The sequence below is a fragment of the Gossypium hirsutum genome, chromosome D11 (genome assembly GCF_007990345.1).
Source record: "Gossypium hirsutum isolate 1008001.06 chromosome D11, Gossypium_hirsutum_v2.1, whole genome shotgun sequence".
NCBI lineage: Eukaryota > Viridiplantae > Streptophyta > Magnoliopsida > Malvales > Malvaceae > Gossypium > Gossypium hirsutum.
Genome location: NC_053447.1, coordinates 13,324,687 through 13,342,093, shown reverse-complemented (window position 1 = coordinate 13,342,093; position 17,407 = coordinate 13,324,687). Strand labels below are relative to the sequence as shown.

At 32.1% G+C, this 17,407-nt stretch overlaps 2 protein-coding genes across 2 annotated transcripts in view; one reads left to right on the top strand and one right to left on the bottom strand.

Moving 5' to 3' along the window:
* The window catches only part of LOC107923142 (uncharacterized), a 44,728-nt gene that overhangs the window by 11,128 nt on the left and 16,193 nt on the right, over positions 1-17,407 (top strand). The window lies entirely within an intron of this gene.
* Positions 59-2,763, bottom strand: LOC107922961 (dehydrodolichyl diphosphate synthase CPT3). Its single transcript, XM_016853163.2, has 2 exons — positions 2,630-2,763; positions 59-1,625 (listed from the first exon to the last, which is right to left on the bottom strand). The coding sequence occupies exon 2, from the start codon at positions 1,588-1,590 to the stop codon at positions 721-723; it is 870 nt and encodes a 289-aa protein (XP_016708652.2). The 5' UTR covers positions 1,591-1,625; positions 2,630-2,763; the 3' UTR covers positions 59-720.

Below are 17,407 nucleotides of genomic sequence, written 5' to 3'. Positions count from 1 at the left end.
TAAACGTCAGCCAAATGAAGTAAATGTCAATCCGTACTCTCAATATGGAGCCATGAAATAACAAATAAAAATATTTATTTTTGCAGAACAAGTTCTCCAGAAATAACAATACTCAACAGTTCTCAGTGTCAAAGACTGTTCAATAGTCAAACATCACAACCTCCAAACATCATAAAACATGTATAAAATTAACAACTTATGATTTGGGTTTAGAATGAACATTCCATTTCTTCCAATACTTGGAAGGCTGTTTCAAACCCTGGAGCCCAAATAAAGAAATTTAAACCAAACAAACAAGTCCACTAACAAATCAAATCCTACTTCCCAAATTTAGGGTTTAGAATGAAATTACCATTTCTTCCAATACTTGGAAGGCTGTTCTCCATCACACAATCACAAGTTACAAAGCCAAACATACCCCCAACTGTCATAAAGTTGTTCTCTCTATCATCTATCCCACTATCACCATCTTCTGACCACATTGACTATAACTGTGAGTATATAATATAACCCAGAAGCACTTTGCTTGCTAACATACACCCTACCATGTAATGTGTTCCTCCAAATCTAAACTTCGATTCATTTATGGTACTATACTCAGATATGAAACAGCAGCGAGGACACCAAAAACAAGTCCAAGCTTATATTGGTATCTGTTACCATTACTAAAGATGATAGAGAACGTCCCACAAACAAAGCATATCAATATCGGGGAAGCTTTTATGACTGCTTCCTTTGCTTGTCCAAGTAAAAATGAATTTGCTGAAAATTCAATATGGCCCACAGAAATTGACGAAAACCAATCTCCGGCCAAAGAACCGAAGGCGAGTATAAATAGCAGTTTGCACTCTGCCATAAAAGAAAATTGCTCAAACGAGTCTCACCAGAAGTACGTATTATGATATCAGGGTCAGGTGCAGCTGCCATATACATATGCTTCTCGATATCAGTAAGTTTTATAAGGTGATCCATTTCATCCTGTTCATACCCTCCAAGGCTGATTAAGCCATAACCTGCTCCACTTGAATTCAATAGAGTAATTTCATCCCATTTTTCTTCACAAGATTCTTGAACAGCATGCATGATCTCATTAGTGGAAGTGTAGGCAACACAAATGGACAAGACTGCCTTGGAGTTCTTAGCAGTGGCAAGCATAGCCCTCTCCGCTGCCAACCTAACTGGTTCACTCAAGAGTTTCAGGTTCCCTGAAAATATAACTCTAACACCATAGCGGTTGACAATGCTCTGTTCCTTGAGTATCTCTTCAATCTTTTCTAGCATCAAGTCCATCAACGATTGAACTTCTTCAGGACTTCGCTTGAAATTTTCAATGCTGAAGGCATAGACTGTTACGTATCTCACACCAAATTCGTAGCAGTACTTGAGCATGGACATGAGAGCTGAAAATCCAATTTTATGGCCTGCTCCTTCCATCAACTTGCACTTCTTTGTGAATCTCCGATTCCCGTCCATAATAAATGCAATATGATTAGGTATGGGACCAACAGAAAGAATGCAAAATATGCATTTCTGCAATAAACTAACTAAGTTGCCATATATCTGGATCACTCTCTCTCTAATTCTCTCCATATCAAAACCTAGTAAGGATTTGAAATCTGTAAGAACTGTCAAAATGGAGAAGAGAAAGAATTGAAATTTGGTTAATATATGTAGGGAAAATATTTCACAATCTATCAATCAAATATGATGTGACTATTAAGTAGCAATTAAACATGGCTAAAGATTTAGACAAGAAAAATGTCACAATGTTTTGATAAATGAGGATAGTTGGTAAGTTTCACGCTCATGTTTAAACTCCTTGCATCAGACCTATAGGCTGTTTGTTCAGGTCCTAAAGGACTGTTCCCCAGTTCATCATGACTAAAGAACCAGAAAAGCAGAAGCCTTAAGAAATCAAATCATAGCCAATACTGCTTCTGGAAGAGAACTGATGGAAATGTGTATCTTTAAACAGCAAAGCATAGCACATCTAGACTAGAGGTTCCTGACTTTAAGACACCACAATACCTAGTAAACTCACTTAACTGTTAATATGTTACTTTGCCTCGGGCAAAACCTAAATGACCATTGAAACTAAATAACAAGATGAGAAGGTACAGGGTTGTATTGATCCCAACACTGGTAGATAAAAAAGCTTGGATTTTTTTTACTAGGTTGCCAAGGACATAGTGCATAAGAGAAAAAAATGGATTGCAGAGACGCTCAAAACACACAAAAGGTAAGCATGGAACTAGTGCATATTCTTTACGTTGAACAAGAAAGATTAAGTTTCGAACTTGTAAAAGAATAACTTAACAAGAGCAAGTAACCAATGCATAATTAAAGCATCAAAACCCAGACTTTTCTTTATTATTGGTAACTAAGCAACCACTACCGCATAGATTCAATTTAAGCACTAGTCAATTCTAAACACCCAAAACCCAAACTTGGTATCCAGCATTGGTGATAAAAAGAAGGTATTTTTATTTTACAATCGAATCAAATAAAAAAAGAAGTAATAATCGGGTTGGTTAAAATTAAGAACAAAAAGAATCAAAACATTAGATTCAGATTCCAGAAATTCCTTTGGTTTGTAAGGCAACCAAAGCAGTAGAGTTGGACTGGTTACCTTAGGATGTTGGATCGATTTCGAGAAACCCAAATTTGCCTCTTCCTCTATTCTTTGACTTTGCTCCAAGATTTTGGATGGATTATAACTATTTTTAATGTTGTATTAGTTGAAACACTGATAATGGCTGACACTTGAACGGTTGAACAAACTATTTAGACCAAAAAACAGGGCTTGGATCCGATTAGGCTCCCAGCGCCCATGTTGGGCAAAGTAGGCCTGACCCAATCCATTACTTGCTTGATATGGAAGTTAACAAAAGAGAGATTGATAGATTATTCACTAATAAATTTGTAAAAATATTTATATAAATATTAAATATACGAATTTATAATATTTTGAGTTTGAATCATATCACGTGTATATATATTTTTTATATATTATATAAAAACATAAAAGGATAAGAATATTTTCAAAACTTTATTTAACCCCTTTGTTAATATAGGGAGTTTTTAATAAATTTTCAATTAAATTAAGATTCGGTTGAGAGTAGCATTAGCTCAATCAAAACTTTAAATGTCTATTAATAAAAAGAGATTTGATTTAATTTTTTTAATAATTTGTCATTACCAAATTCATATAAAATTATTTTATATCAACTTTTTTCTAGCTTTACAATTATATGTGAATATCGCTTATAAAAATAGATTTTACATTGAATCTTATATAAGTTTAACTTCTAATTTATTAATTATAAACAATTTGTTCCAAAAAAAAATATGACTTAACTATAATTTATTTATCATATTTTAGTTGCAAATAATTCAGTTTCTATTCCAAACACTATTATTTCAATTGAATTTTAGTTTTAGTTCTTTCAACAATTTTACTTTTTTTTTTGTTTCTACTTCAACCGAATCAATTCAAAGGTTTCACAAATCAAAGCTTCAACAAATATTTTCGGATTTAGATTTCTCTTCTTCCTTCTCTTATTTTTACATTTAATTTGAATGGGCAATATTCGAGTAGAGAAAGTTGCGTCTAGTATGGCCAAGAACTAAAAACCCTTGGAAGGTTGACAAGCGAAAGTGAGACTGATTGACTGAGGGTTCGAGGTTTACCATAATTTAGTTGGAATAGGTTAAGTGAGATTAAACCCTAAGATTGACGAAACCAGGAAGTAACTTAGGTAGAGGAGGCCGAAAGAATAATCTACTTAGCACCAACTTAATCTAATCCGATTTAAGCTATCAGGTCGAAAGATAAGTAGGTTGAATCCATCAATTAATCTGGTTATAGGCCGAAAGGTATTAACTAGGTTAATCCTTAGCTAATTTGTTAAAAACCTCAATCTAAAGTTAATCATGAACACAAATGCAATTTAATCTTCTGTCTACTTAATTTATGTAACAACTCTTATCCGGTCTGGTCACCGAATCCAAGTTACGAGATGCTACCGTAAAATACAGGAACATTTACATGCAAAGTTTAATGAGAAATTTTGTTTTAAAATCATTAAAACTATTCTAAACACATTTAAAAGCAATCATCAATAGATTCAAGCATGTTTAAGATTCAAATGGAAAATTTTAAAACATAACGTGCCAAGGTTATCTGCCAAAGATAAGTTTCGCCAAATGACTACCCGCCAAATGGATTAACTGCTAAAGATGATACACAAATCCGTCCGCCAAATTTCTCACATATACTCCACAAGCCATAACCACTCGCTCCCTAACATGTCTACCATGTTGGTTTGCCTCTAGAAAATACGCCATATCAACTGGATTTCATATAGTCCGCATATTAAGTCACGCTTGGACCATCCACCATGAATGCTCACACAATTACTATCTACGGCTTTGAACATACTTTTAATATCCATTTAACAACCCATATTTATAAAGTCCACCATGAAACCAAAAATAACTTCACACATTCAAGGCATGCATTCATTTCAATTCAAGCAATTAGTTATCAATGCCATACACATGAACAAACATCATCAATATATATAAATACCTATAATTTATATCATCAACTATTCATATTCAATTCCTCAAAATAGGCTTGTATACAATTTAAAATTATATACATGCCACTTAACCGAGTGTAGGATTAAAAGTAAAATCTATCGAAACATGAGTTGGATAGTGTGAGTTGTGGATTGATCCATCTGTCAGGTTCCGCAAAATATAACTACAAGAATAGGGAAATTAAACAGAGTAAGCATTAAATATGCTTAGTAAGTTCATAGGTTTAAAACATTAAAACTCACCTCACAAAACATTAATATAAATAACTTAACCAAAACTCGTATTCCCCTGTCAACAAATTTCACACGTACAAGGTGAGTGCATCACATTGAATCATGTAACATTTTCCATGCATTTTGTACCATTAAAACACAAGTCATTCCATCAAGCATTCTTACCTTTTTCCAAGATATATATATGTATATATATCACCATAAAATCAATGACACCCTTACTTTAAGTAGTCAACCCGACAAATTTTTGTGAACAGAAATGGATATACGGGTAACCAATTGAAACACACCAGTTTGCTCATAAGAGCTATTTTGTTCGATAACACGCCAGTTTGTTTATAACAACTATTCTATCCGATAACACGACAGTATACACGAAGAGATAAAATTGGAAATGCGCAACAAATGTTGGACTCCAATAACATCAATGAACTTCTTTCATCTTCTTCACATCCCTTTTACAACCCATACATCTCGCAATAACCCTATTTGCATGCTAATTGTATCCTTTGCTCGTTTGAGCTCTATATACATATTTGAATATTCCTTTTTACCATTTAATACCTTTCTCACGTTATGTGCCAATTTGCTAACATTTTCTATATTCATTCAAACTTAAAAATTTCATAATTAAACACAACATTACCATATGAACTTACTTGGTATAGCAACAAAAGTATAATATCAAAGATTAATTCGTGATCTTTCCTTTTCCTCTGTTATCTACTAGTTGATTTGGTTCTTGATCTATACATTAATACATTCAATTCATAAAGGACAACTCTTCAAAACTTAACAATTTTGAAATCAGACATATAGGTTAGCTAAATCGAGATACAACAATCTCAAAAATGTAAAATTCATGAAGAATTGACTTTGAAAGCACTTACATGCAAAGTCGATTGTTCAAAACTACCTAGAGCTTTTTTTTTCTTTCTTCTTTAATAGAGATGGTTTCACTGGAAGAAGATGAGAATGAGACTCTTTGTTTCCATCCACTAAATATTTCTATTTATATACCTCAACACTAACCAATATTTTCTAGGAAAATGTGGTTAATTGCCGCATAAAACCTATAACAATTCTTATTAAATCCATTTAACTAGCTAACCAATAATGTGTAACTTTTACCATTCTTACAGTTTAGTCCTTGCATCTACATTATTAACTTGTCAACCAAATTACCAATTCAAGAATTGATATAACACTATAACGGACTTGTAAATATTAATGAATAATATTTATTGACTCACTCATCAAAATCGTGGTCCTAATACCACTATTTCTAACACTACTGAAAACCGAGCTATTACAATTTGATTGAAATTTGGATAGTTTACTTTAGAATTTATTTTCATGTTGATTATAAATCATATCTCCATTATTTTCTTTGTTGTAATATAATTAGTACGTAAGTAGTATTTATACCTAATAATGTGTAACTTTTATCATTCTTACAGTTTAGTCCTTATATCTATATTACTAGTCAACCAAATTACCAAATCAAGAATTGATATAACACTATAACAGACTTGTAAATATTAATGAATAATATTTATTGGCTCACTCATCAAAATCGTGGTCCTAATACCACTATTTCTGACACTATTGAAAATTGAGTCATTACAATTTGATTGAAATTTGGATGGTTTACTTTAGAATTTATTTTCATGTTGTTTATAAATCATCTCTCTATATTTTCTTTGTCGTACTATATTTAGTACATAATTAGTATTTATACCTAGTAATGTGTAACTCTTACCATTATTACAGTTTAGTCCTTACATCTACATTACTAACTTTTCAACCAAATTACCAATTCAAGAATTAATATAACATTATAACAAACTTGTAAATATTAATAAATAATATTTATTGACTCACTCATCAAAACTGTGGTCCTAATACCACTATTTTTGACACTATTAAAAATTGAGCTGTTACAATTTGATTGAAATTTAGATAGTTTACTTTAGAATTTATTTTCATGTTGTTTATAAATCATCTCTCCATTATTTGTTTTGTCGTAATATAATTAGCATGTAAGTAGTATTTATACCTAGTAATGTGTTAATTTTCAATTTAGTTTAAACAAGCCTCCATTGGGTACGATTATCGAAATACTTCCTAGTGTTTCGTTGTAACACCTTAACTATATTACAATTTGACTTGTATACTTGCAGATACTACACTTAATACTTTATATTTAATTGCATATTTACAAGCTCCAGCGTACGCACAGTGGGGTGTGGTCACATGTCATACAGAGTGGACCGACGTGATCTTTAAAAGATATATGAGGAAGAGTGATAACACTCTAGAATAAAGTATTTTTATGTACTAATTATGTATTTATTCTGAGTATGATTCTGCTAATTTGAGCTATTTATGATCTTTTATCTCATAGGGACTAAATTTGAGGCAAAAGTAAAATTAAGGGCCAAAAGCGTAACTTTAGAGATAAAATGGGCCAATGCACGACACAAGGAAAAGTTGGTGCCAAAAGTGCAAGCATGGAGGAAACAAGGGTTGAAATGCAAAAAGAAGAGATTTTATTCTATCAGACTCTATTTTAATTATATTAGGATAATTAATATTAAGATAATTATTAAGGATTATTTAATTTTAGGATTTAATTTTATTTATCTTCAATTAAATGTATTTATCTTTTGGGAGTTTAAGTAGGATTAGACTATCTCCCCTAGCACTATAAATAGGGGTGAAGTGACTCAAAAGGCATCCATCTTTTTTTCTGTAAACACTCTCTCCCCAAAATTCTAGGCTTTTTCTCTTCTCATATTTTCATTCAATAAAATCTCCATTTTTATTTTATTTATTTTCTTTTCCACCACAATCATGAGCCACTAAACCCATCTAGCCGAAGGTTGTCGATATTCCCCAAAAAGGGTTCTTGAGGCTTAGAGTCCATACTTAGCCTCCTCGCTGAGTATTCATCATTTCTCCGCACTATGGGGCTGACGCTTCCGTCCATGTCCCTTAAGAAGTAAGCTTTTCAACATATGCAAAGGCGACCGCTTTGTATGTTTTGGGAAGGTTGCACAGTTGGTTCGTTAGCTTACTACATCAGAGGTTAGCGAGCCCAAGAGACAAAATGGCGTGGGATTCGCCATTGAAAAGCGTTGATCTAGCATAAGATGATCCCACAGAAGTGATTGTTGGCTAGAGTCAGGTTTCACTAAATCGTAAGTCTAAATCCTTGGAGCTGGTGGTCGTAGGCGTCCTCTTCCACTATAACTGGCTTATTCAGTTTGGGAAGGATCATATAAAAGTCGAGGATTGAACCCAAGGCGGAATGAGACAACTGGAGGCTGGAACCTCCCATAAGAATTTCCTTTCTCTCAACTCTATTTTTAATTTCTCGAATCTTCGATTCAATATTCTTAATTCTGTTTTTATTTTATTTTTTGTTTTCAGATCCAAACCTTTAATTCTGTTATTTTCTTATTTTTCCAAGAACGCAGGTTTTCTTGGGCAAGATTCTGCCTGGGATTTCACGGAACAAGACATTGTGCAAATCCAGTCCATGAGGATTTGGCCCTACTTCCCTTTTACTATTCCTTTTCATTATTTATTAGGGATAGAATATTTTTGGTGCTTTCAACGACCGCATCAAAGAGTTTCTGATAACATTGTTAGTCAATCACATACCTAACTTGATGAATGCTTCGTCCAATCCCTTTAGGTCAACTCTAAAAGTACTCTCAACTAACATCCACTGCTTTACCACATGCACTTGTGGAATAGGAAAATCAGTATGTAATGCCCTATACCTGACCCGATCACAAGGTCTGAGCTCTACGATGTCACATTCGTTGCCGAAGCAGCTACAAATAATTTCCATTTAATTTAACATTTTTGTTCGTGCTGTTAAGATTATTACACACTTATAACATTTCACAATCTTATCTGAGCTTTAAATAGGCTTATGAAAGCTCTTTTAATAACCCAAAGTCGAATAAAAATTAAATTGTAAAGTTTTTAAAACTTTCTAGGTGACGTCGCGACTTCAAGGATTTTAGGTCATGAGGCGACATCACTCACTGTCCAATTCTTGTCATGACATGAAGGATCTGACGTTGCGACATGAATTCTGTTTTCAAATATATCAAACTCAAATATTAAACCACTAGATACTTTTTTTTATTAGTTCATTAATTCACTTGTGTACATGCCATACTCTATATCATAAAATTTATTTTATAACCTTTTTTTCCAAGCTTTGATGATATGGTGAGTTGTGTCGAGGTTGCTACTTTGTACAAAAACTTCACTTCGATCTTTCATCTACACATTGAAAAATAACACGTTAAGCTTGTGAAAGCTTAGTAAGTACCAATGAATTTAAATATTTTCATTTCTTTAATTTAATTAATAGTAACAATATTACTAATGTACTTACATGAACATATCATTTAAATCAAGAGAATATTCAATATATTTACCAAATTTACTAATACTTTAATTTACTATATTATCACTTTACGCTTTAACATAAATTGTTATCGGAATTCACTTATCATATATCTTTCTTTGACACTTATTCCATTAATCACATATCTCTCGTTCTCAAGATTCTTTAATCACTTACCAATTATGTTTCTCATGAGTTGATAACCCATAGTAGACTCAATTGAACAAGTAAGATATGCGGAAATAACATTGTAATGCATCGAAGTGCAAAATCATTGAAATGCTCTGAAGAGTCGCGATCATTTGCACATATTATAATTTCCTAATGGCATGCCATCTATATCGAACATGTTCAATGCTAGTCTACATAGGCACTCGAATATCATTGAATTTACAATAATTAATTACAGATACTTTATTCCATAATTTTCACAATTTCATTACACTTTCACTTTTTTTTTATTCGAGTTTACTATTTAAGATTACCTGAACATATAATTTTGACATTAAAATTTTCAAGAGTATTTTCTTTACACTTCCACTTCATGAATAACCGCAGTTTTTATTCATACTAATATTTATTTTATGATTTTTACAATTTAACTACTCTTTTGCACTTATTCAATTTAGTACTCATATCCACTATCTAAAGAATAATTGTAATTTCAATTACAATATTCATTAGATTTCAATCACTATATTTTTAATTTATGACATACTATATTTAATTTTCACTAGCATTAATTTCGCTGTTTACAAGATTTAACTCACTTTTGATTCATTTACAATTTAATCCATTTTTACATCATTAAAACATTTATATATACAAAAATCAATTATCAAAATTATTAACCCTATTTATTTTATCCATTATCAAGTGTTCTATTTCATAATAAATCTTCAAAAACCATGTATATAAATTTCAAGATCTCTAACACTTATTAAAATCATTAACACTATCAAAGTATATAATCATTGTCACTAGAAAATTAGTATCATGTACGACTTTACATTATTATCACACCCCAAATCTAGCGGATCTGAGAAAAAGGCGTGTAGTTGTGAAGTTATTTGTTTTGCATAGTGTAGTCTACCAGCTAAATAGTCTTCTTGCGGATTAGAATTTGGTGTATGGTATATGGGTGAGCATTCGATCGAATCAAATCGAATCGAAAATTTTCGAGTTAATCGAGTTTTCGAATCCCATTTTATCATCCTAACTTTATTTGAAGTTTTCTCGAATCGAGTCGAGTGAGATGGAATTCAAATTGAATCGAATCGAATATGTTTGTTCGAGTTAAATTTTAAAAAATAATTTTGGGTCCTTGTAACTACTGTCACCCATCGTAATAAAATTTGTCCACCTTAATCAAATTTTTTATTAACTTTCATCACCTCATAATTTATTTATTAATTTTTTATATACTGGTTAGCTTCTTCGCTTGCTTAGTTGTTTCAATTATCTTCAGATTCTTGTCACTATGTATTTTGGAATTAAAAAATATATTAAATGTAAAAATATGATTTTTTAATAAAACTTATTTTAAAAATAAAATGTGAAATTGATATCAATATAAAATTTTAACACGAATATTTTATGGCATAATTAATAATTCAATTTTAATATAAATATTCAATATGACTAAAAAATTCAATAATATAAATAATATAAAATGTGAAATTTAATTTAATAATATAAATAGTAGATATAAATAAAATTATTACTATTTATGTTTAGTGATTTTTTTTGGTTAATTTTGATTTTTTATTTGAGAGTAAAGGATGAGAAGTAAAAGTTTAGGGGGAAAATAAAAAGTTTTGGGGAATAAAAGTTTGAGGGAAAGTAAATAGGGGAGAGAAAAATTTTGGAGGAAAAATATTAAAATTTAATTGGAGGGGGAGGGTTTGGGGTAGATGAGAGGTGGGATGGGAATGGAATAAAAGTTTTAGGGGAAAAGTGGGAGGGAGTAAAAATTTTAGGGGAAAATAAAAGGTTTTGAGGGTTTTTGGGAGTAAAATTTTGAGAAAAAGTAAATGGGATAGTAAAATTTTGGTGGGAAATGAATTTTGGGTAGATTGGGGGGTTGGGAGGAGAGGGGAGTAAAAGTTTTAGGGGAAAAGTGGGAAGGAGTAAAAGTTTTGAGGGAAAAGTAAAAAGGTTTGAGAGTTTGGGGTAAAAATGTAAAATATTATAGTTTTATATTCGAATTATTCAAATTCAAAAACTCAACTCGATTCGAACTCGAAATTTGAAAAAAAATTCGAGTTGATTCGAATAACTCGATTAACTCGAATAACTCGATTCGTTTAACCCGAAATTCGAATTTTTTTCAAATTTTTTGAGTCGAATCGAGTTTTACTTACCCCTAGTATGGTATTCGCTGTAGAAGTAATTAAAGGTTTAGTCTCAGGTTATTTTGCTATCTAAGGAAAGGATATGATAAGCAAAGAGTAAGCCTGGTGAGAGTTAGAACTAAAGCTATAGTATGCCCAGTTATTTGAGCACTATGCTAATTGGTTTGTGTAATGTGATCTGGTTAGAAGCCAACTGGATTGACTGGTCAAATAACATTGGTACATGATTCTCATTTATATTTATCTCAGACTCTGTAGGCCATTTATTAGGACAAATTTTGGATACAATTGACACTTGTCAAGATCCACTAAAGGGAACTGGGTATGTATGTATTTGGTGAGAAAGGATTATTTGGGTGGTTTTTCTTCCATCGATATTATTCCCTGGTTCTTCTTCTTTTTAAACTTAAATTTTCTCTTCCTTTATTAAGATGGAAGCTAAGGTTTTTGAAGTTATCAGTGGATGTTCCACCTCCTGGTAAGTTTGATAGCTTTGCATGTTAAGTTTGTAGAAGAATAAGGATATTAAGAAGCATATGATCAGTAGATTGTGAATAAGAGGCCCTGCATGGGGGTCGTCTGTATTTGAGATGTTAGCAAATTGTCTATATATGGGTTTTTAATGGTGGTTCCATATTTCTTAAACAGTTGTTGCTTTTGGGTCAAGAAGGATGTCAGAGTTTGGAACTTCAAGCTACAGTATATGTACTAGGTGAGTCCCTAGTCTTGACTCTTATAATCGTTCCAGAACGTTCTTTATATAGTTGATGTTCTAGTAATGATGCATGAGTTCTTGAATGACTATTAAACATGTATATGTGATTTTCGTTTAGTATCCGTGTGAATTTAGTTGTGTGATGTGTTGTATGTATGTATGGATACTTGTCATTCTGTGAAGCAACTGTATGTGTGTACATGGAACATATACTTTGATGCATGATCGTGTTGATGTGGGTGAAGTATGTAAGAAGTATGATTGAGTTAGAAAAATGAGTATAGCTTACATAAATGTATACTTATGTTAGATGTACAATGCATGAATGAAAATGTTGGAGAAATAGGGGTTTAATGGAATGTTGAGAAATTATGGGATATGAGTTCTAACACCGCGATGGTATTCAATGAAGTCCGTTGGGACAGTAAACACAAATTTCGGTACGACAATTCTGAGGAAAGACCATGGCTATGGCACGTTCTAGAATAGACGGATAAGCCGCATCTATCTACTAGGGTTTCTCGTGTCCCAAGGTGATGATGGTCAAACCTCACGCGATAATGAGTTTAGGCAAATCCATATCACAAACACGATAGTTCATATGATGCGGCAACCAAATAGAGCCTTTTTAGGCAGGTTATCTATGGTGCCTTTGTAGCGTATTCTTGACCGCCTCCAGACTTACCAACGTCTAGAGTAGAAATCCTGTACAAAATACATGAAAGGCAGTATTTGCAAGTATACAGGTCACGTTGTAATATAGTTACAACAGAGTAGGTGAGTACTTCGAGGATCGTACCTAAGGGAGGCGAGCACTAAATTAATTCTAACATAAACATAAATAAATCTAAGTAGTACTTTAGATGGATTATATTACGATGAATAACAAGAAATGTTGTGGTAATCTATACTAATAATAAGAAAAGAAAGAAAAGAAATAAACAAATCACCAAAAATCAAATAATAAAATATATATCAAATCTAGGCATGGGTGATTAGCTCGCTTCAGTAATCATAACCAACTACTGTTTCGAGTTTTCTTGTTCAATCAACTTGTCAATACCCTAGTAGGATCTTCTGATCTTCTACTGAAATATCGAGTCGGCAAGAACTACTTATCTATCGACCTCACAGTCCAAACCAATTTAGGGTTAATGTGTTCACAGATAAGTCATACCAAATTTGGGTTAATTCCCACCTTAATGACTTTCTAGGGTTGTCAGGCTTAGGGTTTAAGTCCTTTCTTTCCTGAACAGTTGATCCACTAAGAAAACCCTACAAAATAGTTAAGTAATCATCCTCCACTCGCTAATCCCCCATAGGAGGATTAGTTCCTCATGGATCTTATAAACAATATAAACTTGATAGGAAGAATAAAAATGAAGAATAATTCAAAAGAATAAAGTTTAGAAGAAGCCTGATTCATATTAGAATTAAACACATAATCCTTATAGAGTTTGATTGTGTTTCACAAATTTGATTTCTCCCACAAAGGCAAATAGCAAGAACTGAAATAAACCTAAAATCTAAGAAGAGAAAAACTAAAGACTAAATCTAAGAAGAGAGTTATACAATATAAAAAATTGTTCATAACATGTGCTAAATGAGCTTATTTATAAATTTTAGAGTGGTTGTTGTCCTTAACCCTAGGTCAACTGCCGTCCTTATGCTTAACATTTGATTGTGCTGACCAAAACTCCCTTGGCTCATAATTATTTCCCGTACAGAGGTGATGTCGATGTCGCAACACACCGGGTCTTGTGTTGCGACATCCAAGATAGTATGCTCATCTTCAGGGTATTTTCAGGGGTGTGCCGTGACATCCTCAGGTTGTGTCGCGACACCGAAGGTAGTTTTAGAATTCTTTTATTCTGCTCCCTATGTTGTAACATCCAATGCTCCGTGTTGTAACACATCGACCGGTATTGAGTTAGCACACCTTCTAGTGGTCTTCTACACTCTCATAAAGTATATTAGCTCACCCTTAGGCCTCATTTGGCCCTTAAGGTAAATAAAAGACTCAAATTACACATTTTATTGAATTTAACTAAACTTACGAAAAAATAATTAAAACTTAACTAAAATGCTTATGTTCAAGCTCTTAAAGTGCGAAAACTAGTTTAATCTGTTACATTGAATTACAACAGATCAATTCTGTAAGTGCCCTTGTGACGTATTCTGTAAGTGCCTTTGTGGTGTATTTTGCAAGTGCCTTTGTGGTAAGTTTGTATCGCCTAAGTGGCGAATATCTATTAGCCATTTTCGAGGAAAGGTTTGAATTTATGTTGTAGAAATGTGTGACATAGTTTCTCTACAGATACCTAATAAATGAATCCACTATGGTTTTACCAGAATAGAGAGTTCAATGGGCTTGAATTTACGAGTAGTATAAGTGTTTATCAAGCCAGGGTATTTCCATGCTAAGTATAGTTACCTGGTTTCTGTAGTATCTGTCTAATACGAGTATCTCTAGTTATGTAATATAATGTTCTGGGATTCTACTAAATGTCTTAAAATATTACATCCATTAGAATTGGTTGCTCTCTGGGTTGATTCAAGATATGATCTGATAAGTAATCTGATAGTTACCAAAACAAATATGAGAATTCGCCAAAATTAAGACTAGCATGAAATTCAACTGATGAGATATGTTAGTCTTGATATCCGTCAAGAGAAGTGTTTGTGAGTATCCATCCTGGAAAAAAGTATTTTATGACTGTTTGAATAGGGTTTCTTCAATGGTAGGCTTTGTATAGACATTCTTTTGAGAAGTACCTTCGTGATTCTCAGAGAAAAGAAGATATGTACATTGTCTGGTAAGATTTGAAGTCAGCCAAAGAGTGAAGCGAGAGTTGATATCTTAAGTATGATAGTTAGCGTAAAAGTATGTATTCGATATTATGAATGCATCCACCAAAGACAGAGCAGTAACCCAAAATCTTCAGGATGAGGAATTCAACTAGGAAGGCTCCAAGGTATTTTATTATAAGACTCACTAAGTTCGTGTGAACTTACAAATGTTTGTTCGTGTTTTAGGTTTTGCTGTAAGAGTGAGTACGCCATGAGGGACCAAGCCAAGAATGCATTGAGAAAATGGTGATTTTGGGTTATTATGCATACAAGGGACATCTTAAGAGTTTTGGCGTGTAGTTCTCTACGTCAAGAAGACTCTGTTTTAATAAAATTTTATAATTTTGTATACTGTTTCATACGTCATTGTAATTATTTGTATTCTCTTTATATATAGAAGAACAATACAAAAATAATACGAACTATGTTGAAAAAGAATTACACGCAAAGTGTTTAAAATTTATGCTAAGTGTTTGTATCTAGTAACATCCGATATCCGGATTAAGTTTCGAGTTAGGTTGATGGTGCTACAATTATTTTCAACTTCTTGGTCACTTTATAAACAATTTATTTTCATATAATATCTCACTTGAATATTTTATCTCAATAATTAGTTCATATACCCACTTTTGGAGAGTCATTAGCATCATGAAAATTCCATATTTACTATAATTTCACTTTAACATCACTTTATATTTAATCCACTACCATATTACACTTCAATTAAGTCTTCTATCATATTATTTGATTTCACATTTCGATTTTTTTACACTTTATTTTAATAATTTACCACAAATTTCATAAACTTTACATTTTAGTCCCTAGGTAACAAGAAAATTCAAGGGTACTTACCTATCACCAACCTCAAACCACTTGGTTTTCCCTTATCCTTATCACTTGATTCACTTTCTCGATTTCTTTCTTTAACAAAATGTCAAGAACATAAAACTTTTCATGTGTAATCTTTACTTTAACATCATTTATATACTTTTCTAACAACTTGAAAACATGATAAAACCTTGGTATTCATACTTTTTTCTCTTTATTTCAAACCTTAGTTTGATTTTGTCTCTCCTCTAACTTGAACAAACATCTTCACTTAAAAATCACCTTGATATGATGTTGTATTCTTGATTTCACTAAGGATTTCTATGGAAATTTGGTGGTTTCTAGCTTGGATTTGATGATTATGGTGGAAAGGGACCAAATTGAAAGAAAATGAAAACATTTCCTTTCATGTAAGATAATGGTGTGAGATGGAGAAGAAGATGAATAAGTGTTCTATACATTTCCATCAAAATATCTATTAATTAAAATATTAAAATATAATAAATTAATCCCAGCATCATCATTATAACACCCCTCACCCGGTCTAGTCGCCGGACCCGAGCTACAGGGTGCTACTACTATTATCGGAGCAATCATATGTAATTCTCAACAATAATTCATTCAACCATCAATTCTTATAATAAATGCATGCACGTTATAGTATACAATCAAAACCAAAAATCATTCGAGCTTATGAAAGCTCTTAAGTTAACCTAAGCATGAAGAATGATCAATCTGAAAACTTTTCAAAGTTTGAGAATAGGTATTGAGACCAATATCAGGTACCGATACAACTTTCAGCTTCAGTATTTAAAAAATCAAGTCAAATACACAAGTATCAATACTTGGAATAAGGTGTCAATACCCTTATTATGAAGGTATCAATACTATTTTGGCATTTTGCCATTTTCAAAATTTTGAACACAAGCCAATTTGTATCGATACTTTTATAAAGTATCGATCCTTGAGAAGTAAGTATCTATACTTTATATTGGCATCATTACCAAATTGACATTCTGTTGTTTTAAAATCTTGTTCATTTGGTAAAGTACCAATGCTTCAACCTATAATATTGATACTTTTTTCTAGAATGTCCAAATATCACATTTTGATACCATTTTCATGTTCAAACCAAAAACTAATTCAAATAGTGCATTAAAGAATATTTAGAACCTATTCAAAAATATTTTAAAACATATCTCAACATCCATTAAGCAATCTTAATATCAACCGAACGAACATGTCACATTTTGGCATTATTTCTCATCAATACATACCAATTTCATAACAGAAGCACAACATCAACTTATTTTCCATTCAACTAACCAATGTACCCCAATATGGTACCTAAATCATAACAAATCAATTTATGCCAATTCATTCAATACCA

Excerpts from the sequence above, each read along its gene's own strand:
- LOC107922961 (XM_016853163.2), bottom strand. The coding sequence starts at position 1,590 with ATGGAGAGAATTAGAGAGAGAGTGATCCAGATATATGGCAACTTAGTT.